The sequence below is a fragment of the Chelon labrosus genome (genome assembly GCF_963514085.1).
Source record: "Chelon labrosus genome assembly, chromosome: 10".
In the NCBI taxonomy this organism is placed as follows: Eukaryota; Metazoa; Chordata; class Actinopteri; order Mugiliformes; family Mugilidae; genus Chelon; species Chelon labrosus.
This window is the reverse complement of record NC_140360.1, coordinates 25,074,846-25,102,490: the sequence shown is the minus strand read 5'-3', so window position 1 is coordinate 25,102,490 and position 27,645 is coordinate 25,074,846. Positions and strand designations below refer to the sequence as shown.

General features: G+C 41.1%; 3 protein-coding genes across 4 annotated transcripts in view; 1 reads left to right on the top strand and 2 right to left on the bottom strand.

Moving 5' to 3' along the window:
- Positions 1–8,286, bottom strand: part of LOC311494738 (cryptochrome-1-like) — a 30,967-nt gene extending 22,681 nt beyond the window's left edge. Inside the window, exons 1-2 of one of the 2 annotated variants that reach the window (XM_084553940.1) lie at positions 7,924–8,286; positions 3,910–4,073 (exon numbers count right to left, since the gene is read on the bottom strand). In XM_084553940.1, the coding sequence (XP_084410066.1) occupies positions 3,910–4,067 (158 nt within the window). In that variant the 5' untranslated portion in view covers positions 4,068–4,073; positions 7,924–8,286. Of the gene's footprint in view, positions 1–3,909; positions 4,120–7,923 lie in introns of those variants that run through there. The other variant, XM_084553941.1, reaches the window with a different exon arrangement.
- A 3,390-nt stretch (positions 8,287–11,676) lies between these two features.
- Positions 11,677–19,411, bottom strand: LOC311494767 (ras-related protein Rab-7L1-like; the record flags this gene model as incomplete). Its single annotated transcript, XM_084553990.1, has 5 exons — positions 11,677–12,739; positions 17,652–17,773; positions 18,054–18,235; positions 18,316–18,387; positions 19,294–19,411. 5 exons carry the CDS (start codon positions 19,409–19,411, stop codon positions 12,613–12,615), a joined length of 621 nt encoding a protein of 206 aa, XP_084410116.1. The 3' UTR covers positions 11,677–12,612.
- A 4,380-nt stretch (positions 19,412–23,791) lies between these two features.
- tmem81 (transmembrane protein 81) lies at positions 23,792–26,448 on the top strand (the record flags this gene model as incomplete). Its single annotated transcript, XM_084553073.1, has 5 exons — positions 23,792–24,172; positions 24,283–24,428; positions 25,673–25,788; positions 26,003–26,187; positions 26,359–26,448. Exons 1-5 carry the CDS (start codon positions 23,954–23,956, stop codon positions 26,446–26,448), a joined length of 756 nt encoding a protein of 251 aa, XP_084409199.1. The 5' UTR covers positions 23,792–23,953.
- Between the last annotated feature and the right edge of the window lie 1,197 nt (positions 26,449–27,645).

Here is a 27,645-nt window from a genome sequence, read left to right as displayed (position 1 = left end):
TTATCAGTAAAGATTAGCCATTGTTTTAGAGCCATGTAAGAACAGTCTCTAATTTCAGAATATGTTTGTATATAAAACAGAGATGCAAAGAATAAAAGGGTACCACAACTGATTACAAAGGTCCACTAATTGCAGGGTTGACAGTTCAGTCCTTGGCTCCCCCTGTCCACCTACTAAAGTGTGCTTTGGCAAGGCGCTGAACCCCAAGTTGCTCTTGATCACAGACAGCTTTCATTGCACCTCTGCCGCCATTGTTGTGAGAATGTGTTAATGTATGAACGAGTGCCAAAAATCGTAAAACATTTTGTAAACTGCCATGAAGAAAAGAAACCTATACCCAGTAAATCCAACCAGATAAATACCTGCACCAATTGTGGCGTTTCTTTAAAGAAAAGTGCAGCAATATAGAGGCTCAATACAGTGTTTATAATGTTTAAAGTATTTAAATTTACTTTACGAACTGACCGGTTGGAGCACGCCTGCACTAGCAGTTGCTGAGAGGAAGGAATTGTCATATTGATCTTAATGGAAATGATGTTTACAGAAAAGTTTAGTTTTAGATTTGGTAGGTTTTCCACAAGAATGCATGGACAAGTAGTTTTTTTCTTAACTGTAAATGGACTTAATCAGCCAAAGGAACCTGTTGCTATATTGTGTATGTTGTCGTGCGCAGATGTATTTAATAGTGCTGGCAGTCAATTCAAATATTTAATCGCATGATTGTAGCTAACATGCAATTGATTGAAAATGGATGTATCCAAGGAATATATTTTGTTTTTAATACTCTAATGAATTAGGGAGTGGACAGGTATGTGTTTGCATTAACTGTGTCCGGTCGTTATGCCTTAAAAGGAGGCTGCGTTTGACAGCCTCAATATCTGTCAATTAAATATCAAAAAATATCGGTCAGCGCCATAAATGGCCTTCAATAGACATAGCTCAATATGCCACTTCATTTTTTGGGGGGTCCTTCGCTCCTCAGGACTATCTGATGTTGGAGCTATTGGATCTCGAGAGGATACAACACTGATTTTACACATTAGAATCAGTTTGCCCATTAAGAAGGATGATGCCATTGGCTTTACTCACTTAGTTCCCCATTCATAAGAAGCAGCATTTAATCTTTGTGCAACAGACCAACAAGACAATTTAATTCCCAGGTTAAGGTAAAAATAACAGTGCTAATTGGATCATGGTCTGCCATACACAGATCGGCAGGTGTCATGGCAGCTGTACAGTTTTTTTGTGCTGCTGTCTGAGCCTCTGATTGCTACGAATGCAGCAGACATCTGTTTGGTCTGATTCAAATGATCTGTGGGCAAATATGAACATTTTATACAAACTATAAACATTTATTTGATAAATGCTTCAGTCCAGAGCATTCAGTCAACGGGCACAAGAGATACATACAAAAATTGTAAGTGCAACCCTCCAAAATGTGTTATGGTGTAATTGTGTTCCACAAGATTATTCTTATTGGATAAAAGGGACAGACTTCCACTTTTGAATGCTCAGCTCACATACAAAACAGTTATAATTTGGGATAATTCAGATCTATTTTACCTTTGTTAGAACAGAATTACACAGGTCCTTCCAGAAAATAGGGACTTATAATACTGTGTTATCAAGCCTATGTGCACAACCTGTTGGTGCTATTTACAACCTTTCCTTTCTCACAGAACCTTCATGAGATGAGCTAACATGTGACCCATTAACTCCATGAGGTCTTTATTTCATGCTGATAAAAATAAAAATGTGCTTCACCGGTGACCTACAATCTGAGAGTGGTTGTGCATCGCTGATGGTTATGTCCGGCTTGGACGCGGCCACCGCTGTCGACCTGTTTACCTTTATAGTATCACAGTCAGCTGGATATCACTGGGTCACTGCCTTTTGTATTGATTGTTTCTGTGCGGGGACTAGAAATAGCGCTTCAAAGCAAAAACAGGCCAGAGAGCAATGAATGCTGGAGTGATACCCTCCCCTGCAGAGTTTGGTTTGGTTTGCTAACGGACTCAGCGCTCACGTGAATTCACACGCAGTCCCTCAACATGGCGCTGAGCGTTATCTAAAAAGACACACACACACACACACACACACACACACACACACAGCCTATTTACACATCATTTATCCCAGTTCGGACACCTATTCTACCGACCTACTTTTAAAGCCCCCACCCGCTCACCCGAAAGCTTCTTCGTTTAAGGAAGACAGACTCCTGCTATCACCTATTCATCTAGCCGCTCAGCCTTAAGTCTACCTGCCGACTGACCTCTATAATAGGGATTACGTGAGAGAAGGCTAAAACAAAAGGGCACCTTGTGGCTGTGAAACCAGCTGAGAATGTGATTCCAGGTCACAGCTGTAAATCCTTATTCACCTCATCTGTTAAATACCACTCTTTTGTCATTTGTGGAGTACGAAAAAGTGAACCAAAAACAAATGTCCTGCTAAGTTTTAACTATGGATTTCCATTTTCCAAATCTACCTTATCTGTCTCATGTGGGAGAAAAAGACAAAAGACTCAGCCAGAAAATAAAGTGTCCCTCCTACAACACCACTGGAAAACTCAACACTGTAGACAGAACAAATAAAGCTCCAAAAGCAGAGAAATGCTGACATCATGTTGCATGCTGAAGTATTGCAGCTCAGTGGTTACAGCCCCACCTTCTTCTCCCACCAGATCCTTATTATGCATGACTCACAGCTTTCAGCAGCTGCAGTGTGACTGACCTGACATCATTACTGGACAAATAAAATAATGTCTATGCAGTTAACAGTTCCTGATTTTGTTTCAGCCTTATGAATGACGCAGGATATTACAAAATAATGAGCATTTGAATTATTGTGTGGTAACATGATGGGAAATAATCCAAATAAACTCCCTCAGTATCACCATCCCCAAGGCAGATTCAACAATCAGGAATTACATTATATTCTGTATTTTCAGAAATTTTTTAATTTTGCCAATTTGAAATTAAACAATGTTCCTGTTATTGGTGGGCCTCAATTAAAAGCTTGGGTCTTTTATTTATTTTAGATCCATTCTTCATAATGTCAGAAAATGAATAAAAAAAAAAATCAGACTTTGCTAGGTGTGAGTGTGAATGGTTGTCTGTTTCTCTGTGTTAGCCCTGCGATAGACTGGTGACCTGTCCAGGGTGTACCCTGCCTCTCACCCAGTGACAGCTGGGATAGGCTCCAGCCTCGCCTGCGACCCTCCAGAGGACAAGCAGTCACAGAAAATGAATGAATGAACGACTGATCAGATCTTTTATAGTTATTTATTTTAGGTCTGCCATAAACAAAACCCCGTGCCCGTAGCTTCTGTTTAAATGGCTTAAATAAGCTAGCACCAAAGCTGCCATAAATCGAAGAAGAAGAAGAAGATTGCGGGGTGGCAGTAGGAGATCATAAATCAATACTACCAACTTGATTTGCCACCTCCTCCAAAAAATAAAAAATACAGGAACAGACAAACTTGAAGAAACTACAGCAAACACTGAACGCTACATTTAAAAGTAGAGAAAAGTTTCCTGGAGACAACGTCAAGGCTAAAAATATTACAGAAAAGGGTTAGGGAAGTTTATGAACAGCCCACTTATGAAGTATAGAACACAGTTTTCTGGATCCAATGTACGAGATACTCTCTCAACACTACATTAACGGCCATGTTTATTGTGCTCAATAATACATGGCATCAAATGATGCACATGTTATCTAGGAAATACGGATCAGCCGAGACTCAATATTAAATGATCAAACAACAATTAGGTAATCACAGATTTAAAGGTGATGAATGCTGCATATTAGGCTCAAACTCCAATGGTACAATTCCACTTCAAGTCTACATTTAATCACGTTTATTTTAATTGTTTCAGGAAAGAAAATAAACAGTTGTCTTACCTCCACCTGTTGACCCCGACGTTGGAGGATCCTGCAAACCATGGGTCCAGAAAGTAAACACACCGCACTGTGCCGGCCCCCCGGACCGCCTCCCGTAGTGCTGGATTGTCATGGAGACGGAGGCCCTTCCGGAACCAGTGGATGGAATTAGGGGCCATCTTATTCTGAAAGATGAAGAAAGAAGAGCGGTTAAAGGGAGAAGACTCGCTGCCGAACCAAGAGTCGAGCCTGAAATGACTGAATGGTGCGGAAACACTTCATTTATGAAACTGAATGAAGACAACAGTTTTGTGCGTACGACACAGAATGTCCCGTCTGCTTTTTTTTACTCTTCACTCGCGGTGAGAACAAACTGCTCGTCTCCCAGCAGGAGTTATAAGCAACGCGTCCAAGTTGTATCCGTTGCCAACAGTGTGGGACGCACCAAGAATAGAACAGGAGCTACTGTACTGTCTATTGTTGGCAGAAACATTCTTAGGTGTAGCGAGAAGCCAGCGACGGCCGTGAGATGTAACTCCCATCTCGCGTCCACTGCGCTTAAACTGTATGCTGTTGCAACACGTCAAAGGATTAAATATTTGAATATTTTGGTAGTTTGGATTGTTATTATGATAAAATTTCGAAATGCAGCTCTTAGGTGTGTAAACTTGAAATAATAAGTATAGTATGCAAGTGGCGTGAAGGCTCAACTGGCTGGGACATAGACAATGATGCTGATTTGTTTGACGTCACCCAGCTCCTATCTGTCCTTTCCAGTCTTTCCCGTCTTTCAACTCAAATCTATGAAGGCCTAAACGCATAAAATAATATAAACAAAGAAAAACGTCAAAGCTGTGTATAAACCCCTAACATATTACAGCTGCAGAGGCGTTACCAAGTTTGGGCAAGCATCAAAGTGTGAAACATAGATTTTGCTTTTTATATGCTTGAACATAAATGCATACATGCACAAGAAACCTTTTCAATAACTACCCAATTTTCTTTGAAATATGCCAATGTACCCGACATGACAGATGGTTTGTTACATAGAAACATATGGGAATTATTCTACCCTGGAAACAGTTTGGGAAGGGCAGGCACTTTCCAAAAACAAAAAAACCTTGACAGGTGAATGGATGAACCATCCGTCTATCATCGTCTATGACATGCTTAACACAACAATCAACAATCAGAAAGGGTTTGAAGGCTAGAAAGCAGTCAGTGTGGCTAGCTGTTTAATTAGCCTTTCAGCTTGTTAACAGAAAACTGAACGTACGATGCATAGCTACCAGAGGACTGATTTGATTGGCTCGTGGTGAGAGGGAGCTAAACTGGACCAAGTTCAAATGGAGAAAATGCTGAAAGAAAGTAGGCAAATACAGAGGCAGTAACACATATAGGTCTCACTAGTCCAACAGCGAGTGCAACAAGTGACACCGATTTACGTGCAAACCACAGTTCAACATCTGGCGCCATACACACGCATTTATTCTGGATGCATTTCTGAAAATGCCTCTTTTCTGCTGACCAGGCAAACTCATGTCTCACTTCTCCAACCAGTTTTGTGCTTTGCAGCGACTGAAAAAGCCACTCACTGCACACTCAGTGCATGGAGAGAACGACGACACAGCGCGACACCAATGTGGATTTCAGGAGCTGGTAGGTAAACTGAACAGCTGACGCCAGTGGAAGAAAAACAGAATGTCCCTGACACACGGGCAGGTGCTGACTAATTTAAATGGCTAATTCGCAGGGTGGCTAGCCGACATTTGGCTCGTCTATAGGTTCTTTTAGTGCATCTACTACAGTCAGAGTCGCGAGTCAGAATTTAAACATTGCTGGGTAGTGGGTTTCATTAATAATCTAAAGCTCAACTTGAGACAATCATGACAAGTCAAATGAGTCCACAAGCAGCGAGAGTGCACGCTGTGAAGTGTGATAAAGTCACACTTTTTGTTCTGGCCTCAGGCAAATACAATGGAGCCACTTCATTGCATTTTGAAAAGAAAAAAAAAAAAAGAGTAGTTTCTTAAAAAGACCAGATATCAACGGCAGCATTCCACTGTATTTCAGCAGTGACTGTGAGGTGAAGAAGAGACGATCAATTATGCAGATAAGTGACAAGGATCAAGAAAGATCGGCATCATAAATACCGCACAAGACCCCAAACACCTGTTCACATGTATTCAAACGTTTCTTCTAACCTTGTGTGATATAACCGCAGGTGAAGACCATGAGACGTGGTTAAAGGCCGTTGTAAAAGCAAATACACGGGGTTTTTTTTTTTCGCAAAACTACCGTTGCCAATGTTAACAATGAACTGTGACTCTAAAATAATAATGACACGTATGATTTTAACTACTTAGGATAATCATTTCAGTCACACAGAGAACAGAATTTTAAAGGGGGATCTTGGTCCTCTGAAACATTTACACACTTCTGCCCACATCCTTGGTATCTTTGGATTTTAAATACAGCGTTAGGACGACGTTTGACTTTTGGTTTTGCACACACTTACCCACAAGTAACATAATGGAAAATAGATAGCTCAATCGACCGTGAGTTAATGTTAATTAAAAACTTAAAACTTAGCTTTTAATCGTTTTTCTCACAGTGAATCTGGGTCACACTTGGACTCTGCTGCAACTGGCATCACTCCAGCTGCTTCCTTCCACGAAGGGGCAAATTGCAAACTTGGAGGAGGCTGGAAAATGTGCACATTAGATGCGCCTCTTCTGCCAGTTTGGGCTTCAATTCTTGACAGTAGTTTCTCATTGATCCGTCATTTACATACCATTTACGATGTGATTAGTAACCCTTTGCCTCAAAGGACTGCTGACACAACAACCCAGGCTGTGAAAGGGGCTAGAGTATTGCCCATTAACACTGTTGGCAGATGTTTAAGACGTCGGTTTTAATAAAGATGCATTGTCAGCACAGATTAAGGGCTGTTAGTTCACGTTCATAAACTGATGTGGCTCCAAACCATCAGTGGGTACTTGTTGTATCACCTTCAATCAGCCTGTCTTACTGCAAGACATATAATCTGGGAATATAAAGGCAAGGTCTCCCATTTTCACTTAAGAGCATACGCCGCAGCCTTTTCCGCAGCAGGACGTAATCATTCGCGGCAATTAGAAACATAGCACATCACGTTTTCTGCCACACTGCTGATTTTTAGAGCGTGACATCTAAATTTGCTCCGTCAGGTTATCTGGCACAGTAGCGAGCATCCAACAGCCGGTGCCCAGATTTTAGGGGAGCCTCTGTGACGTAAAAAAAACATTTGTCATCAGTGTGTGGAGAATACTCCCGCCGTATCTGCAATTCACAAAGACACAACTCTGGTTATAATGCCCAGAGAAAAACCCTAAGAGGACTTTAAACAGATTTTATCTGACAGAGGTGGAAAAGCTGCAGGGAGGACAGAACACCAGCTGAGTGGGTAAACATGGAGGATCAACTATAAATCATGAGAATTTAAAAAATAAATAAATAAATAAATAAATAAATAAAGCATTTTCACTTCACAGTCAGTTATATTATTAGGGAAAAACTAATTTGGGGACTTCTTTTTCTTCATTCGTTGTAACATTCCAAAAATGTTACAACACAAATTTTAAAAAACAAAAATCTACTTTTTTCTGATATACATATATTAATATTTATAATAAAATTTTACATCTGTCATTCATTCACATAACTGACACTGAAAACACTTTAATGGGACCTATGACTTCTCCAACTGGAAATTAGGTCACACAGTCTATGCTGAATTGGGAACTGAGATTCCCTCATATGAACTTGAACTCAGAATCAATATATAAAAATAAAATATAAAGTTCTCCTCAACCGACAGAGTCCAAAGTGTTCACAAAAACATAACCGACTTAATGAAGTTCAAATCTTCGGCATGGAAACGATGTCCACATTGACCAAAACGGGGTCACCGGAGCGATCCTTATGTAACTGGTGGCGCTGTTTATAAAGGTATAGCCGGTTTTCCTTCAACATAAAGCCCAAGTGCCGTCTTACCTTGTGCTGCCTCCCCGGAGGTAATATTTATGTCAAGCCCAAAGAAAGACGCATTTCTTCCCACGGTTTAGATGCGCAGGGAAGTGCTGTATGCCGGTAACTGTCTGTAGCCACAGCCTGAGAATCCCTCTTGTCTCCCTGTAACTGCTTTCTGCCGCTGTACTACTTTGTTTCATAAGAGTTTGGCTCACTGCGCATGTTCACCCTTCTTATCCCAAACCCATGCTGCGTTCGAGGCGCACGGGTAAAATAAACAACCAACAGCGGATACTTGAAAGCGTCAGCGTTAATTGGCAATAACTGTGATGATTAATGAGAAAATAACAGCAAGAAGTTTGACTATTGCTACAGAACATAGCGGAAGACATTAATTCTATTTTGAACCTTTTTGTTTTTCTTAAAGAAATTACGCATTCCGTGTGTGTGGGCGTATTTTTCTGCACAAACAGTGATAGCATCTATAAAGATTTAAACCGACTGTTGGCTGCATTTTTCTAAACGTAAATACACCGTAATAAAACGTCGGTAAAGATAGAATATGGCTGTTTCCCACAGTACCTGAATGTAACGCTAGCCCTTTAACGTGAACAGCGACGTGCTTCCATTTGAGCATGCCCATTGGTCGGTTTACTGTCACGTGATCAACACAAGGTCACGTTTAAGAGGCATGGTAATGCGGAAGTCGAGTCCATTCATACAACGTATGCAACTGGCAGTTGCGGTTGTCAAAAAAAGGTGATACTAAAGTGATTAAAAAGTGATTCTTCCATGGATATGTTATATGTTCATTAAAGAAATACGTAGCCTTTTACAGACTGTTGAATAATCATGTTTTGAACCGACGGCACATGAAGTTAACCGAAAAATATTTGCACTTAATAACGGTATACGCAGACTTATGTGTCATAGACTATATCAAATGTAAAATGCATTCATCAGTTCTTCTCACAATAATCCCTAGTTTGCCAAAGCCAATAGAGCCATTCTTATATAAATGTATTACAGTTCATAAAATTATTTTTTTAGGTGTAAAGTTTCATTCAGTTTCATGTCTTATGCTTTATTTTTCTCTGTTACATCTGTTACATGATGTAGCTGTACAGAGATGCATGGTGTGGTAATGTGCATACATGTTTTTCTTACATTCAGAGCTGTCATTATATGATGACAGCTACATTATATGAATTACAGTTATGTAGCAGGTGTGTGGCAGATTGATGCCACGTGTTGTCGTTTGGCTCATGAACAGACATCATCTTATACGTTAGTTAACCCCTAAATGGCATTTAAGGAAGATTTAGATGATGTACCATGACAACAAGTGCTGCAACGTAGACACTTGATGTGTATGCTCTATTAAAGTGTATCCAGTTTTGTTGATTGCAACACTTTGACTTACAGAACAGGAAAATGAAGTGTATTTACAGTGCATCCTTGATATATTGACGGTGAGATAAGTGCAAGATACATAAGCCCAAGTAAGACACCATACTTTTTTGGCATAGCTGTTTTATTTAATTTCAGTTTCCCCATGTATTATCCCTCTGCTTATTGTGTTTATTATCACACCTGATCCGATGCACTTTAAACTGAATAAATGTATGTCATTTTATTTTAACCAGTTCATGATGTGGGTTAGCCCAGCAAGGCTACTTGGCCTGGAAAATGTTTATTTCTGTCTCTTGTTCTTGCTCCTCTTGTTTTTTTCTGTTTCCACATTCTGTCTGGCCCTCTGTTTGTCGCTCTCTGTGAATGTCTCTCAGCAGATGGTTGAGGATCTGTTGGTTGAAGAACCCTATCATGAACAATCCCCGATCGAGTCTCCCTGCGTCTGCCATCCTCACTGGAGCGTCATCTGACATGTTGTCATTCAACCTGCTCATTCACGTCAAACACTGTGAGTAATTATCTGACTTTCTTTCATCAAAAGTAATATTTTATATTCTTTGCCCTCAAAAAGATAATTTAATACCTTTTTTTCTATTTTTTAATGGAGAAAATATAAGAAAGAGAATAAAACAGGCAAAGCAATAAAGCACAAAAGTTTGTCCCTGGAAACTAAACATACCAGCAGGCCACTGCATTGTTTTACTTTCGTCAGGATGAGCTTTAAGCCATGCAACCTTCATCAGAGAATCTGCATGTTCCAGATAATGTAAATTCTCTGTTATCATCCACCACAGTCATTAAAATATCTAATGTAATCCATGATAGAAGTTTGTTTTGCTTGCGCTTCCCCAGAAGGGTTTGCGTAAAGGGCAGAAAACACCCTCCCTCCTTGAGCGACTCCTTAAAGTATCCTGACGTCTCATGTCAAGGCTTCGTGAAGTTGTGACGTTACCCTTGAATTACGTATAACAATATCCTTGAGTAAGTTTTCATGAAATGTGTTCTGGTACAAGCAGTCTAAACTATGCTTTAACTTTCAAAATAAAGCCTTGAGTGAGTTTTTCTTTTAAGTACATTTGCATAACACAGAAACACTAAAAGATATAGACATACGCTTTATTTTTTACTTATTATTTATTACTATTTTATACATTGGAGAACAAGCGCATATTTGGATATGTCTGTGAAGGTTCTCAGTCATCCAGGTCATGGTATATCCAAAAAGGTTCAAAAAAGGCAACTGGACTTGTAGAGTTTTTTGAGAAGACGTTTCACAACTCATCCGATTAGCTTCTTCAGTTCTAGGGGACTGGTGGGAAGTCTGAGGTTTAAATAGGAACTCATACTGGAACTTGCTTGTTGGGTTAACAACCAGAAACCGGTGCAGCTAACTTCCATTAATTTCCTCTTCCCTATGAATGGTGTTCTAACAACCCTTGTCTGTCAGAGGCTCCAGGCTCAAGGTGTGAATGGGATTGAAACCTCTTGGGGACAGAAGTTAAAACTGTATTGTCTATTTACAATACAGATTCAATGAGCCGGATCCTGAATCTTTTTTCCACCGCTACTCTGATCACCTGAGGGGCCTAAATGTTGGTGCTGTAGTGTTCACTGAATCTGTACATGAGAGGTAATTTAAGAGCTACATGTCACTTAACAAACATGAATGTGAAGCAAAAACACAAAAAGAAAGGATATAAAATAAGAACCGACCCTTGAGGCCGATATTGTCAACGCCATCCACTAGCCAAAAAGTTGAGATGTAATCTTATTTAATGTGTTTTTCCTGTGTAAAATCTTTATCTGTGACCAGCTTTCAAATAAAAGTAGTGGGCAAGAGTACAACAATGCCCCCTGTGAAATAGTGAAATAGGATGTGAACACAAATGCTCAATAAGGTCTATATTGCTTAGTATAATAGACTGGAGGAAAAGAAGGAAAAATGTGAGTGCACGTACAATGATTAAGTTCCGGTGGATTGGAGCAGTCAGTGATTACGACACAGAAGAAAAACAGATCTTTCTATCTTTGGCTTTCACGCAAAAAACAAGAGAAAAAAAGGTTTGACACGAGAGAGGGCACTCAGTCTGCCCACATTAGCTGGTGGGAGGCCTCCCACGCTCCTGCCTCTAAGCGTCACAGTTCCAGAGGCACTGAGGCAGACTGCATTGTCATCATCCATCCTGTTGAAAGAACTGAAGCTCTAAATAGATCTGAAACATAGGGGAGTAATGCCAACCCCCATACAAAGTCAGTTTTGTTTCTGTAAGTGCTAATTTTTTCTTGGCAAAGTGAAAGGAATCCAGTGCTGACATTGCTCGTTTCAGATGGAATAAAAGCACAGCCTTTGGTTGAGAAACACATTAGAGCCCCGGACACAAGACAAAGTATACTATACACGTTACAGCACCATTCTTTAGAGAAAGAGGACTGGGACAAACAGTTCCCCCCTTAATGACGGGGGTTGTGCAAGCATCTGGTCGTTAAGTGACACTAGTCAAGCAAGTTTCTGATGGATTATACCTGAATGATACAAAATGGCTAGACGGGGCCAGCCATGTTGTATGTCTGAAAAGAGCTGGAGACACATGCATATCCACGTGCCTCCGTCGAACAGACACACACATACACAAATTCAACAGCACCTACTCACCATTTGCCTTACTGGTACACACACGCACACCCCTTGTTGCTAGCATGGGGACACCATGTGTGTGACTGACTCAGTGTGTTGGAGGAGATGACTTGGCAGCTGCACTGAGCACACTCCACGCCTCGTTCTCTCACCAAGAGGCCTTCCCTCCAGCATCCATACATATACCTTCCCTCTGCTCCTTCTGTTTCTCTTCAAGTCTCTTTCTCCTCCTGGTCCTCACTGTCTGCCTCTCCCTCTGTCATCCTGGACAGTTTATTGAACCTTTATACCCTTAGTTGCTGATGTCTGTTAAAACTTTGTCCAATTGTGGTTAGATGTTTGAGAACTGAATCTGGGTTCTCTGCTACCTTGTCCTTCTAGTGTGTGACTTCAGTATTTATTAGTATATTTTCTGCCTCAGATCCTCACAAACACAGCCATGAACAACAAAGAGTATCGTAGCACATGTAACCAGTCTTGTTGGTTGCATGGCGAGTTACTGGATGTAGTCAGTTGTTACCCAAGGAAGACCATTTGGTAAATTCATTAGCAACGCTTCCTTACATCGACATCTAGGATGCCTCTGGCACCAACCAACTCAGTATTCAGGTCCACCTCAAAAAGCCTGATTATCTGAAGTAAAGAGTCTTTGTTGCAGAAGTGTTTCAGCAGCAGCTTGACCCTGTGGTCTTGTTGATTTCTGAGTCCAGATGAGGACAAACACTGTCTTCAGGTCTGCGTTCCAGCAGTTCCAGACTGGACTGAACTGACAGAATCTCCTTCACCAACACCCTGAAACACAACACGTTTGGTAGCTTGAGAGGCACGTTTCTGTCTTCTAAAACAGGCTTATGTCTCAGTGGTTTTGGGGTTGTTAGGATGCTCTGACAACTTTCAAGAACATCTCAAGGTACACCATTACATTATTAACTCACTGTATACAGTGGAAACATGATTCATAAATACTGATCTTAAGCAACAGGAATAGGACACTTTTAAGAGTATCTGTTATAATCATTTGATGTAGTTGTTAATTAAGTCACATTGTTTTATTTGGTTTTTATTTGGAGATATTGATTTACAGTCAACATCAGAATCCTGGTCTACAAATATCTATGATACTTGGTATCCTCATCATGAACATAACAAAAAATAAGATAGGCAACTGTAGTCAGGCAGTTGTTTAAAGTCACTCCTGCTATATGGATATACGCTAATCTAATTATCTCCTGAACGAGTGCAAATGACACAAAAGTTAAATGGGTGAGTAAACGATCATATTTTATGCTAGAAATAAGGTCCAGGTTGTAAAAAAAACTGTAGTTCCCCCTTAGAAGTAGCGGTCACCATGCTTCCTAGGTAAACAATGGACTCCTGCTAAATGGCTCATTAGTGTCAGCTCATGATAGGGGTTGCACAACCTCAGATTTTTGAAAGTCGACTATTATGTGGTGAAGTCAAGTCATCGACACCGACTAGTCACTGATGATGTCACTAATAAAAACACAGTAGAAAGTAATGGTTTGCAACAGTGAAATCTATGTTCTTGACCCGAATACATATGCTGAGAACAGGCAGGTCATACACTGCAGATATGTATAGCCTGTATTAAAAACAGGCTGCAACTTAGCACCATCAATAGCATTTAGTGTAGCCAGCTTAAAAAAAAAATGCAATATTTCTCTAAAGTTTTCTTCGTGTACTGCAGCTTTGACAATGTACAATGCACTGTACTTTGACAATGAAATTCATCTCTCTGTCACCGCAGAGCGTTTGGTGAAGTTGTTAATTGATTGCTGTCAAGAGGATTTGGACCGTTCCTCTGCTAGCATTTTGCGTTGAGATTTTCTCAAAGTTTCTTCCAGAGTTTCTTGAGAGTTTCTTCCATTATTTCATCTTGCTCTTTTTTACTTTGTAGTTAGCCATGATGGGCCAGATTTTCTACAGAGCAGCAGCTGTTGCCACTATGGTGCACAGCAGTGCTACACAGCAAGAGACCCGGTGTCCCCCGTTAGTTGAAGAGAAAGAAAAGACGGGATCCTGTGCTGGGGCTTAACGTCGCGCTAGGAGGAGACGTTACAAACTCGTTCTCCCGTCCATCATCTCTGGGAATGCAAGATCTCTTCCTAAGAAGATGGATGAACTAATGACTTCACCAAGCATCAGAGGGAATACTATCAGAGTAGTATCCCACTGTTTACATGTCTAACGGCACTAATACAGAACTAAGGAGAGCAGTAAGCAGAAAGATGGAGGACAAACAGTGTTTATTAACGTTAGATGGCGTAACCCTGGGTACATCACTATCAAGGAGCTGCTCTGTTGTGAGGACATCACAAGGACAAACAGTGGCATGAAGCCATATTACCTGCCATGGGAATTCACACATATTATCACCGTAGCAACACACATCCCCCCTTCTACTAATGCCGACACAGCCTGTGATAACCTGCACACAGTTACAAGCAGGCTGCAGACCCAGCATCCTCAAGCCCTCTTGCTCATCTCTGGTGACTTCAACCATGCCTCTCCTTCTTCCACTCTGGTCTACACAGAGGGAGGATCAGAGAGGAGAAGCGGGCTTACAAGAGGAAGCTGGAGGACCACCTACAGCAGCAAAATGTCAGGAAGGGCCTTAAAATAATTTCTGCCCATGATGTAAAAAACCAGCAGCCTGCAGGACCATCAGTGCGTGAATAGCCTGAATATCTTCTGCAACAGATTTGATCAGTCGTCTGCTGCTACGGCTGTTATTGCCACCTTTGACGCCCACGGTGAACTGCTCCACTCCCGCCTCCAGTCCTCCTCAAACAGCACACTGCACAGAACCACCCTGCACCTCCACTGCTCCACCTGTCTATGTCTTCACACCCAACCTTAACCCCGGTGATCACCAGCGCTCAGCTCCCTGGCACAAACCTGTCCCTCCCTGAAGGCCGGGAAAGCCGCGGGTCCCAGTGGCATCAGTGCCAGGCTTCTGAAGTCATGTTCGGATCTTTGGGCACATCATCAACCAGCCTGAGGTTGTGATATCCTGTGTGGTACCTGTGCCTAAGATCTCACACCCCAAAGATCCGAACAGCTGCAGACCAGTGGCACTGACGTCTCACCTGATGAAGACACTGGAGAGGCCGATCCTTGCCCATCTGCGCACTCTGGTGAGCTCATCAATGGGTCCACTTCAGTTTGCCTACCAGCCCAACACTGGAGTGGATGATGCCATCATCTGCCTCCTGGAAAGAGCTCTCTCTCACCTGGACAAGGCAGGGACCACTGTGAGAATCATGTTCCTTGATTTCTCCAGTGCTTTCAACTCCTCCAGCCTGTCGTACTGAGGGACAAGCTAGTGCGTGCAGGAGTAGACCACCACCTTACATCCTGGCAGTGACGTGCGGTGAGGTTCATGGCTGGCAAGGCACACATTTGCAATTATGAACCCAATGGAATAACTTAAAATCACCATTCTACACTAATTGGTTAAGTTTCATATCTCAAATGAGCATTCTTTACACACATTTACTGTAGGTAGGGTATTTGGCCAAAGGAACAATGTCACCTCTACAACGGTTAAGAGAGAGAATAAGAGAGCGTGCATTTGCCGTTGAAATTCCACAGCTCATTCATACTCATTCAACATGACAGTATCCAGTTTGAAAAACAAACAACACAAATGGAAATATTTGAATTTAAAACCACACCGTCACCTTAATCAAATATATATTATACAGCCTATGGTAATGTTGACTTGTTAAATATTCTGATGATCCATTTTAATACAGACAGTAACAAAATATCTTCCATTATTTACCACGTCCTGTTTGGACTGAAGGTCCAGTTTTGAGACTTTGTTAGAGTTAGATATACAATCTGCTATGTTTGGCACACACACAGACAAAATATCCCATTGAACGGACCGTGGCCGTACAGTTGACTCAGCGTAGAAGAAGAGTAACGGTATGAACCCGTGGCTCACTAACACCCTCTTCCATGAGGCAGAAGTACTGGCTGCCTCATCTCATGCTTTTTCAGTGCGGTTTAATGTCAGATCAACAAGACTAAGGGCCCGTCCACACGGAAACGCAAAAACGCCGAAACGCATAAGTTTTTCATCGTTTTGGCCTTTCGTCCACACGTATCCTGTAAACGCATTGCCCTAAAACGCACTTTTCTGAAAACAGGTCCCAGGGTGGAGAAATTCGAAAACGCAGCTCTTGCGTTTTCATGTGGACGGCGAATACGGGGAAAACGATGACGTCATCGCCACACTCCCGAGCAGCCTTCCACATCCCGCGAGACGTCTCGTAACAACATCAACAACAATGGCGGACTACATGCTAGTTTTCATGCTGGAGACGATATTGAGCCTATTAGGGTTACTAGGGCAAAATATCATGCTCCTGTGCCACCACGCTGAGCAAAAAAGGCGATTTGTAAACAGCGCTCAAGCTTTATGCGCATGCTCCGCATCTTCCTCTCCATTTTTGGTGAATTTCTGAAACCGAAACAGCGCCACTTATAGGCCTGGAATAGGAAGTAGCGTTTTCGGTCATGCTGAAACGGATCCGTGTGGACGCGGATATTTCTTGAAACGATGATCGAAAACGGAGAGGGAAAAGATCGTTTTCGTACGTGTGGACGGGCCCTAAATGAGCCCCTCAAGGAGCTGTCTTGGCTCCCTTCCTTTTCTCCCACTACTTTAGACAACTCTTAACTAGCTGCAACATTCATTGGCCTCATCCAGGATGGAGAAGACGGAGAATACAGATGACTCACCAAGAGTTTGTGTTCTGGTGCCTCCAGCTGAATGTGGGTAACAACAAGGATTTCCGCTGGGATAAACACACACCACACAAACTGGTGAGCATCCAATGAATGGACATAGAGATAGTGGACTGACCATGCTATGGAACTTTAAAAGAAAGACCAGAGCAGAATCTACATGCTTCGGAGTACAGGGAGGCCTCCTGGGGTCCTTTTATAACTCTGTGGTGGCATCGACCATCTCCTACAGAGCGGTCATCTAAAGCAGCAGCATCTCAGCAGCAGACAAAAACAGACTAAACAAACTGGTGAAGAGGGCTGGCTCTGTTCTCAGCAGCACTCTTGAGCCTGTGGAGGTGGTGGGTGATCACTGATGGAAGTCCCACCCCCTCCATGGCACTATAACAGCACTGGACAGCTCCTTCAGCAGCCGACTGCTTCACCTGTCCTGTGTGAACTGTGTTACTGCAGGTCCTTCCTACTGCTGTAGGAACCAAGCCTGCTCCAAGTAGGTCACATACGTAGAACTTGTATTTAATTTGCTATTTATTGTGTTTATTTAATGTTTACTTTCCATCTCTTGTGTGCACTGTCCTTAAAACTGTATGCTGCTGCAACACTGCAAATTTCCCCATTGTGGGATAAATTAAATGATTATCATATCTTATCTATTCTTATCTTATGAATGTCCATTGCAGAAGTACTAAAGTATTTCAGATCTGACTTACATCTTCTGCCTGTCACGGTCGTATGGGCTTCATCTTTAGTGAAGTATTTCCACACACTTGGTGAACTGCTGCTGGTTTGCTAGCCCACTGTGCTCTCTATGGTGTTATTGTCACATGATCGGTGACTAGTCGACACGATGTTTAACATCAACAAACCCACTTGTTGACTAGTCTATACAACCCATAGCCCAGTGGACCAGTTTTTGATCTCTTACTTCATAGCTTCTCCGATGTTCTTATTCTCTTTGACTGAAGTCTCCATCCATGTGAGGAAGCCATTGTCTTTACTGAATCTGTCAATGCTATCTGCTGTCACAATGCGCTCACTGAGGTCACACTGCAGAGAGACAAATAGAAAGTGCAAAAGGGGCAGAAAGACATTTGGTTGTAATGAGTGAGTCTTTGTCTTCTGCTCCAACTCTGTTTGATACAGTTGAATTTAAAGATGATTGTTTATTCAGTGAATTCACTGAATATTTCTCAACAAAGCTGAGAAGCTTAATCCTGACAAGTTCATCAAGCACTCACAAAACAAGCTCTTTTATTACCAATGAGTAATAAAAGCTGGTGGAAGGTTTTTGTGGACTCTCATTCAGTAGGTAAATGTACCAAATCACCTTGTTGGCCAGCAGGATGCAGGGGATGGTGTCTCCATTGGGCAGCACAGCCTTGTTGTCAAGGTCCTGTTTCCAATGGCGACAGCTGAGGAAGCTGGATGAGCTGGTGACGTCAAACATCACAACACAGCCCAGTGCACCTTTATAATAGACCCTGGTCATGGCTATGAAACGCTCCTGGCCTGAAGGGAGGACACAAAGCTCACTGTGACATCTTTTCATCCATTTACATATGAATCCACCTGCTTTAATTATTTTTTACCTGCAAGATCCCACAGTTGCAGTTTAACTTTTTCTCTATCCGACCAGTGCAGCATCTTCACAGAAAAATCCACTAGAGAAACACATAAGAGACCAAGAAAGAGAAGAAGTGAAATAAGTCAGAGGTGAAACAAAATCTCCCCACATAATTGCACACTTTCATTTACTTCCTTTAAAGGGAAGAGCTGACCTAGAACTTTGCTTGGTATAATGGCTCATAATGTTCATACCAGCACAAAAGGAAATGGCACATTGTGGTTGGACAGAGCAATAATGTCTGTACCAAACTGTGTATAGTCATGTGACTATAATAGTCTACACACACACACCCACACACACACACCTTTGTATGGATATTCTTCTGTCTTTGTGAGGACATTCATTGACATAATGCATTCCCTAGCCCTTACCCTAACCCTAGCCATCTTAACTAAGTGCCTAACCCTAACCCTAACCATAATCGTAACCTTTACCCTAAAACCGAGTCTTAACCCTCAGACAGCCTTGTAAAGAAGTGAGGACCTGCCAAAATGTCCTATTTCAGTCCCCATTGTGTCCAGGTACCTGAGTGAGCACCTAAACCTCCCAAACTGCCCCCCGGGTACCCTGCATGGCTGCCCACTGCTCCAAGTGTTTTGGATTAAATGCACAGAACACATTTCTTGAGTGGAAGTACCTCTTTTATAAACAGTCTATGGTATGTACATATATGAGACAAATTAACCTGTATTTCTATCTTATGAGGGTGTAATGCATTTCCTAGCCCTTACCCTAACCATCTCAACTAAGTGCCTCAACCCCACCATAATTTATTTGCAATGTAAATGTAACTGTAAAGTCTTAACATATTTTTCCCCTCAAAAAGTTGTGAAGCCAAGAAAAGGGATAAAAATATTCCCACACTGTTGGCTACCCCATTACTTCCTAGCTCCAAGATCAGGACTGTAACACCAGTTTATTTAAAGTTAAGTAGCCATACCTCCCACTGTCATCTTGTACGTCTTGTTGAACTGCCCGCTGACATAGCGATGCAGGAACGACGACTTCCCAACATTTTCATCACCAACAATCAGTATTTTCAGCAGGTGCTCGGTCATTGCTCTCCTCTGTCAGACCTGTGTAAGAAACATGAGCATGAAAACCATCCACCGGCTCGAAGTTCAAACCTCATCCAAGGTAATTTAAGAGACGAAACAAATGCTGTACCATGCCACACCCTCAAACCCAGAATGATTACTTTTAGATAAGTAATAATCCGCAAGGTGTAAAATAGAATCTGAAACTCCACAAACACACTGTCCCTGTAGCAAATCATTAATCTACAAGTTTCCAGAAGGAAGTTGCCCCAGATCATAAATAGCTCAGAAACCACGCCTTCATGCAACAGGAAAGTGTTTTTGGATCTCTGCAGACTCAAAAACACAGACGAAAACACAAGAAAGGGGTTACCCTATTATTTATATGATAGACTCCTTCAACCACCACCACTTCCTAGTTTAATGTTGGGCTGTACTCACATTTCTGCACAACAGCACTGAGATGTGTGGAAGTTTTGCCAGAAATGCAGGTTTCTGTGCTAACAGTTAACCATTCCAAGTATGAAGGAGTATCGAGGTTGCTGTAAAAAAATAAATAAATAAAATATTTTGCTGTTGAACTTCAACTTGTTCAGACTAGTAGAATAGTTGAGACTAATAAAAGTTCATTAACCTGCCTCATTCCATCTGTGTCTTACGTCTGGGTCCTCCTTTCTGTAAAAATATTACATTTTGTTCAAATGCTCAGTGTTTCAATGTTGATTTTGAATATATTTAGTTTTTAATCAGTTGTACTTCAGAAAAACTTTAAACACGATTCATTCATTCAGTTCATTAAACCAGATCCCAGGACAACATATTTTGCACCTTTTAAATGGAATTATCAAAGGACATCAGTTTGAAATTAAAAACATTTTAAGAGATGTGTGTGACTGGGTGTGTGTGATATCAAGGGGACAGGTAGAGCTGGTAGTCCACGAACCAGAAGATTAGTGGTTTGTTCCTTGGTGCATCATTATTGTCAAGGCAGATAAACATGTAAAATCCTGATTGACCCTGGAAACCACTTTACTGTAGTTGTGGACTCCAGTAGAAGCATGCCCAGTGCACCAGGAGGTCAACCTTTACCATCCTTTAACCTCCTTTTAAAGTCCATCTAATTTGTCCTTGTTGTATTCCACAATGAAGGAAATGGTTTGACTAGTTATGAGTAGTTGTGAGTGGCAATGCCTTAAAGAACACATTTGATTATCATAACTGGTTGTTTCCTAAGTCATTAAGGTTAGGGAAAGATCTGGGTTATCGTTAGGAAAGATCTGGGTTATCGTTAGGAAAGATCTGGGTTATCGTTAGGCTAACGTAAATGAATCTTAACTCCAGTCTCCCTCCTGAAAGTCAAAAACTGAGAGTTAGCACAGGAAGTGAATATTGTCAGCAAAATTTTTCTGTATGATCCCAACCATATGGATGACTCCTCTTTCTCTTCCGGTTATTATGCAATGCCCTTCCTTTCCATCACCTCCACTCCTCCATCATGTCTGTTTATTCCCCATCCACATCACTCCTTCTCAACTTCTGTCACATCCCACCTCCTTCCTCATCCTCCTCTACATTTTACATTTCTCTCTTTAGCTACATTTTTTGTTCAGACTCGCTTACACACACAGACAGTGAAGCAGGTGGTGTTGACTGCACTCCGAGTTCCACTGGTCTGCCAACTAGGCCACTGTCTTTGGCTTCAGACAATGGTTCAGTCCCCCACTACACTGAGTCATTTTGTGTGACTCTGTTTGTGGATGTTTTTCCTGTTTGCGTGCTCTTGTGTCTTGGTGATTTTCCCAGAATCAGTTTCACTCTAGGTTTTAAAAATAACTCTTCTTGACCAAGCCAGCTCATTTTTAGCCTGCCAAACTGTACCATCTTCTCCCGGCCTGAAAAACAAAGGACGTTTGCTCCCACATTATAAATATTATTTCAAGCAGCAAACTAGCAAAAGATATGTGCACAGATTTACATTTTTTAAGAGAAATTTCGTCCAAATAGTCTTTTTTCTGACAGCTGGGATAGGCTCCAGCAGACCCCCGTGACTCTTAACAGGAATAAGCGGGTACAGAAGATGAATGAATGAATGAATGAATGAATGAAGTCTTTTTTCTTGCATGTCTCATAAAGCAACACATTGCTGTGTCTGTATGTGGTCCTGACCTGGCACATATAAACATGACTTAATTTGTCTATACATGACAATAAAATTAGCCATGTTTGATGATTCATAAAAAGCAAGCTGCTATTCAGTATACTGGCCTAAACCTGAATAAAAGCAGTGATAATCCACTACAACCAAATTAGGACTTTGCAGCAATTTACTTACTGATATTCCTTTTATTTACAAATGCTTTCAAATGCATTCAGTTTTTACCAATTGATCAGTATTACTATTTTGTTTTTTTACTTTCGTTTTATTGAGCATCAGGTAGAAGTGACAGGTATTTCAGAACAAAATACATAGATTTGATTTTATTTGAAAATATTTGATTTTTTTTTTTTCCAGACTTAAGTGGGATATAAGGTCACTCATCCATAAGGAGATACTTGGTGCTTTGGAGGACTTCCATTGCAGCAAAATTCTCCTACGGGCAAGCAGAGTAGTGAATGCTATAATATCTTTATGTTTATTAATAATCTGGTGGAGTAAATTCTAGCCTGCTTGGCCTTGGAGAGGACTTTAAACGGACTTTAAACTGAATAACACCTAGTTTTTCACATGACGTGCTCCCGTTAACTCTTGTCAGAGCTTCTATCCAGGACTCCTCAGGTATTACGTCTCCTAACTGAGGGATGTGTCCCGGGTGGATGATACGATAAGATAGATTTTCGAAATGAGACCTTTCAGATTAGGAGTGGTTTGGATAATGTCATCTATGACAGGCGGTTGTGGTGTATTGGGGAAGTTTGGGTTAATACTTTATATGAAATGTCGAACCTGGAAGTATCGGAAGTAACTTGAGCGGGGAAGGTTAAATTTTTGAGAGAGATTATTAAAAGTAGAGAAGAACCCCTCAGTATATAGATCTTTGAAATTAGAGAGGTTGAGTCTGTTCCATAGGGAAAAGGTATTGTCCATTCTGCCAGGAACGAAAAGATGGTTGTTACGGATAGGGGCCAGATTAGAGAAGTCCTTCAAGCCAAAGTCATATCGAAACTGTGACCAAATTCGTAGAGTGTTGGATCACCACGGGGTTAGAAGTGTAGTGTGAGGTAGCTAGAGGGAGATTAGAAGTGACCAGGGACCGTTGTGATGTTGAAAGGCATGATTCATTTTCAATTTCGCACCAAGATAGATTTGGGGCATGAACCCAGTGTATGATTTTCTGAATATTCACTGCTCGGTGGTAATAAAGAAAGTGTGGTAAACCTAGTCCGCCCTCGGACCAGTGTCACTGCAGGAGTCTTTTTGATATCAGTGGGGCTCTCTCCCAAACAAAAGATTAAATAAATGTATCTATGGATTGAAAAAAAAAAAAAGACTTTGGGAGAAATATAGGGAGACATTGAAAAAGATAGAGGAATCGAGGTAGGACGTTCATCTTAATACAACTGATTTTCCCTGCTAGTGATTGGTTAATGGCTCTCCATCTTCGTAAAAAGGGGATTGTATTTGATTCACCTTACACTCTGATGACAATACAATGTGATCACAACTGAGGATTAAAATCATTTAACAGCACAACACAGTAAAAAACAGTTAGATTCCTGTAGTTTTCTGACATCTAGTGGTCATGTTACGAACTGCAGCGCCCACATGCAACAAGTTGATCAACATTAATAAAACTAATTATTCACCTAGTTCTGACTTTGACACTGTGATGTAGAAAACTAAAAACATAGAAAAAAGAATAGAAATAAAACAATGCTGGATGATTTACTTTTGCGTTTGGACCATTTTGAAGATTTTAATGTTCATTCTGGAATTCAGGTTGTCAAAACAAAATAAATTAAAATTAATCAGACTGATTCAGAGTTTGGACTTGCAGAATATTTAATCTCTTCGGCCTCCAATTTAATTCAGCTTTATAAAGAGGGTGAGTGCACTTTAACTTTCTTAGTCAGTTGAATCTTCTGTACAGAAGTAAGAAGGAAGAAAATTCTCATCAGGTCTTGCATGCTCGGTTTAACAGTGGTTTTGGGGAGAGCCTAACTTTTGTTAAAGCTTCACCGTTAATAATGTAAAATATAAAATTTTCAGAGTATGAAGTTTTTATTATGTTAGATTTTAGTTTTAGTTTATTTTACACAAAGAAGAAAGGCAATGAATGCAGCTGTTATCATGTAAATACCTTTGTTTAGTAAATGTCTTCCTCTTCTTGCTTTTTGTTGCATTTATAGTAGACCAGTGGGTCCTGGTACCGATTTAAAATGATTTAATCACTAACTAGAATCACTTAGGAATAAAACAACCTTTTGCAGAATGTTGCTTGGAGATGCCAATCTACATACACATGTAAAAAGTGTATGCAGATTGGCGGTGTGCAAAATGTCTTGAAATTTTGGATATAAGTAACACGTTGCTTCTTTTCTGCAGGTTTACCATCAGACCTCAAAATGAAACATGTTGGGCTTCACCTCCTTCTCCTCCTCATCTTCCATCCTGTCACCTCACCTGACCTGCAGGAGGTGGATAAAGTGCCAGTGGAGGTCATCACCGACAGCTCCCCCTGCAGCACCACCTGTGGGCTGGGGGTCAAAACTCAAACCCTGTGTTTTGTAAAAGACGGCAAGGCGGCAATGGAAGAAAATGTGAGACGCGAAGATGGAACAAAGGTAGCAACATTTAACACAACAGGACTGAGAAATGCAAAGAGGAAAAAGGGTCATCATTTTAAAATTACACTAATCTGTATCGTCTTTACTTGAACATGGCTGAACAGGAGGTGACAGAGGAGTGTCGTGTTCGTAAGGTGAAGTGTCTGGACTCCTGGCAGTGCGGACTCAGTACGATGACCGTGACTTCGGGACAGAGAGTTGAGATTGACTGTTTGGGGGAAGTCATGGATGCCATGGGGAGGTTCTCCTGGAGGTGAGGATTAGAGGGATTAAGACTGCAGGAATAATTCATGTCCTGGAGATGGGAAATATAGACAATATAGACATATCAAGAGTATGTGGCTTCATATTCAGCATCCATAAAATCTTAATTTAGTTTTATTTCAGTCAATCGTCACAAAGGTATTACCAACTTGTTTCCTTTCAGAAAGGATTTCGAGCCCTGGGGGCAGTTACCCGTTTTACCCTCTCATTAATCTAACGTTTAAATGTAGAAATTACAAATCACTATCTTATCAAAGCAGTGTTCACGTATTCTCCCTAAGTCATTTAAGTGAACCCACAGGTCATTAGTGAAAGCAGGTTATGGGAACCAGTCGTTGCAGTTCAGCGTGACAGCACCTTCTAGTGGCGACATTAATTAAGGAGGGAAACGTTTCCCATTTCAAAGTAAAAAACAACTCTTTGAAAAGAAAATTCTTTCTTACAAGTCATGCCTTTCTTAAACGCTTTTGGATATTTGAAAATGACTCTTTCAGAAGCTTAAGACTATGTCTGCACGTGAAGCCATGATAACAAAACCTGATCCCTCACTGAACCAGACCAAGTAGTTTTTGTGGACATACAGGTTCATAAACTCGTTATTGTGCTACACAAAGTGAATGCGTCTATGCTTTTACAAGTCAGTGTATCAACAAACAAAGGTAAAACCAAGGCAACGGGACTAGTTTCTACAAAGAGTAGTGAGCACACTCGAAGACGTTTTATATGCCTTGCTCAAAGGCACTTCAGCCATGCATGTGGAAGGAATCTGAACCAGTAATCCTACAGTCCCAAGGCCACTTCTTTGCAAGTGCACTGTGTTACTTTGCTTGTCTTTCAATATTCTGTTTGGGGAGCTGTGGGCTAATGTTGAGAAATGTGGCCTTGGAACTGTATTATAAATGGGTCAAATTACGTTTTTATCCACGGATTAAGCAACACTGCTCTGAGTATGTGTCCTGTTTGTGTGCAAATGGATGGGTTAAACACACAGGACAAATTCCCTGTGTGTTGCATACTTTGATTTGAACAAGTAAGCAAATTGAAAATCCCTGCTAAATTAGCTTTTACTCCCCAGTAAGTGGAGCTCCCCTCCTGAAGCCTACAGATTCACTGATAACGGCGACTCATTACAGTCACTAAATTTATAAGGGATTCAGAACGAAACAAGCTGTCATCACAGAGTCTCTTTGACAGAGTCCGGTGTTCATGATGAGGTTTTGTTTCACGGCTCAGGGTCTCCTGGCGTCACGCGCGAGGAATAATCAGCTCGGACGACTCTCTCTTTGCCCGCTGGGAAGCTCCTCAGTTGGGCCGAGTGATTTTGGACCCGGTCAGAGAGGAGGACGCAGGTGAACACACAGACACACCATTTTTCTGATTTCTGATACTTAAAGATGAATTAGTGATGTGATACTACTATTATGACTAAAGCTCATGCAAATGAAAAAGTTGATGAGGCAAAATATGAAATAATCATAATGATGGTGTGAAGTTTATTATAATAAAGTTTGAAGATTAGGGTAAAAACAACAGATATTTCTACATTAATAAAGTGATTTTCAGGTACTTATCGCTGTGAGGTGCAGGATGCAACCTTCCACAGGGTGAAGAGGGTTTACTGGGGGATCCGGGTTTTGCCCGTCGACGTTCTCAATCTGGACTATGAGAGCTCTTTGGCCCAGTGGGACCTGACAGGAAAGCAGCAGAACCAAACTGTGCCTAACGACAGGACCTTTCTTCCTTACATAGTAGGGTTTTGTTCAGGAAGTGAATACACTTAATGCTTTGTCTTACAGAACAGTGAAATATTATTGCGTAAATATACAAATCAGTACTAAAATGTTTCCCATGCAGTCTGCAGATTCAAAATAATTCTCTTGACACAGTACCGAAAGAAACTGTTGTGTCTGAACACACAGATGGTGGCCAGTTTGACCTTTGCAGGAGCCTCCGTTGGACTGCTGGGCCTCTACGGGAGAGTGAGGAGGAGGAGAAGAGAGGAGCGCTGACAAGTGAAGCAGTTTTTCCATGACCCGCGTCACAGTTTCACTTCTGCTCCAACCAAAGAGCACATGAGCGATATCTGCATCTATAAAGAGATGCAAAAGATGCAAAGATGAGTTGCTGTTTTTATCTACTACTTGAATGAGTTTTTATTTTATAAAACTGATTTATTGAAGAAAAGTTCGTGCCACAAAGACTCAGATCATCAGATCAGACATTGCTAGTTAAGTAAATTTTAGTGAAAGTTAGTTGTTCTCCCGGACATCAGCTTGGTAAAAAAAACAGCCAAACAAATATGCACAGGGTTCAGGTGCAGCATCAGCTTGCAGACTAGATAGCAAATCAGCTTACTGTATGAACTGCGGCAGATGAAACAACAGATGGCGAGAATGCAAATTAAACTTCCGTCCAGCTGGATGTTTCTTACTTGCTCCTACAGATCAAGTTTGTTTAGTTTGTATTCTTGTGGTTATTCAGTAATTCAAATATACTGCAGGCATTGGAAGTACAATAGTTTATTACCTACTGTATATAATCTGTATATATTCTGAAAACAAAACATATTTGCTTTGCAAAAATATACCATCAGTGCATTTAACATTATTTGTGATGCATTGCAAGTACATTTAAATATGGAAAAATACAGAATGGTAATGTATAGCATATTTGTGTATACTGAAATTTAACTGCCAGTGGAGAGAGGAACATTTTGAACATAGCAGATCACTCAGCTGAGGCAGAGGGACACATAATGGGGCTTCTTCACAGAACACTGTTTAATACGCTGGGGCTGAAGAAGCCCAGGTGTGAATAATAAAAGTGATAATGGCTGATTCAGTTGCTGTTTCGAGGTTCTGGTGCTGTTCACGCTGTCAGTCATTGTCATGACTTACTGGGAATATTAAACACAACATATCCTTTCCTAATACTATTAGCAGCACCTGTACTTTTTCCCCTGTCACAAGTAACAATGTCTTCTGTGAAAAAAAGAACTATAAAGACAGAGGCAGGGGTGGGTCTGAAGGACATGAAGCTGTCCTGAGATATTGTATGTGCTGCAATGCGAAGAATGCATTTTTTTTTCTTTTATTCATAAAGAAAAACAACCAAAACACTTACAGGGACAAGTCAGTTAGTGCAGAACACTGAACAACATAGAAGAAGAAGAATTAAGGTGCTGTCCAACTGTGTAGCAGCAGAGA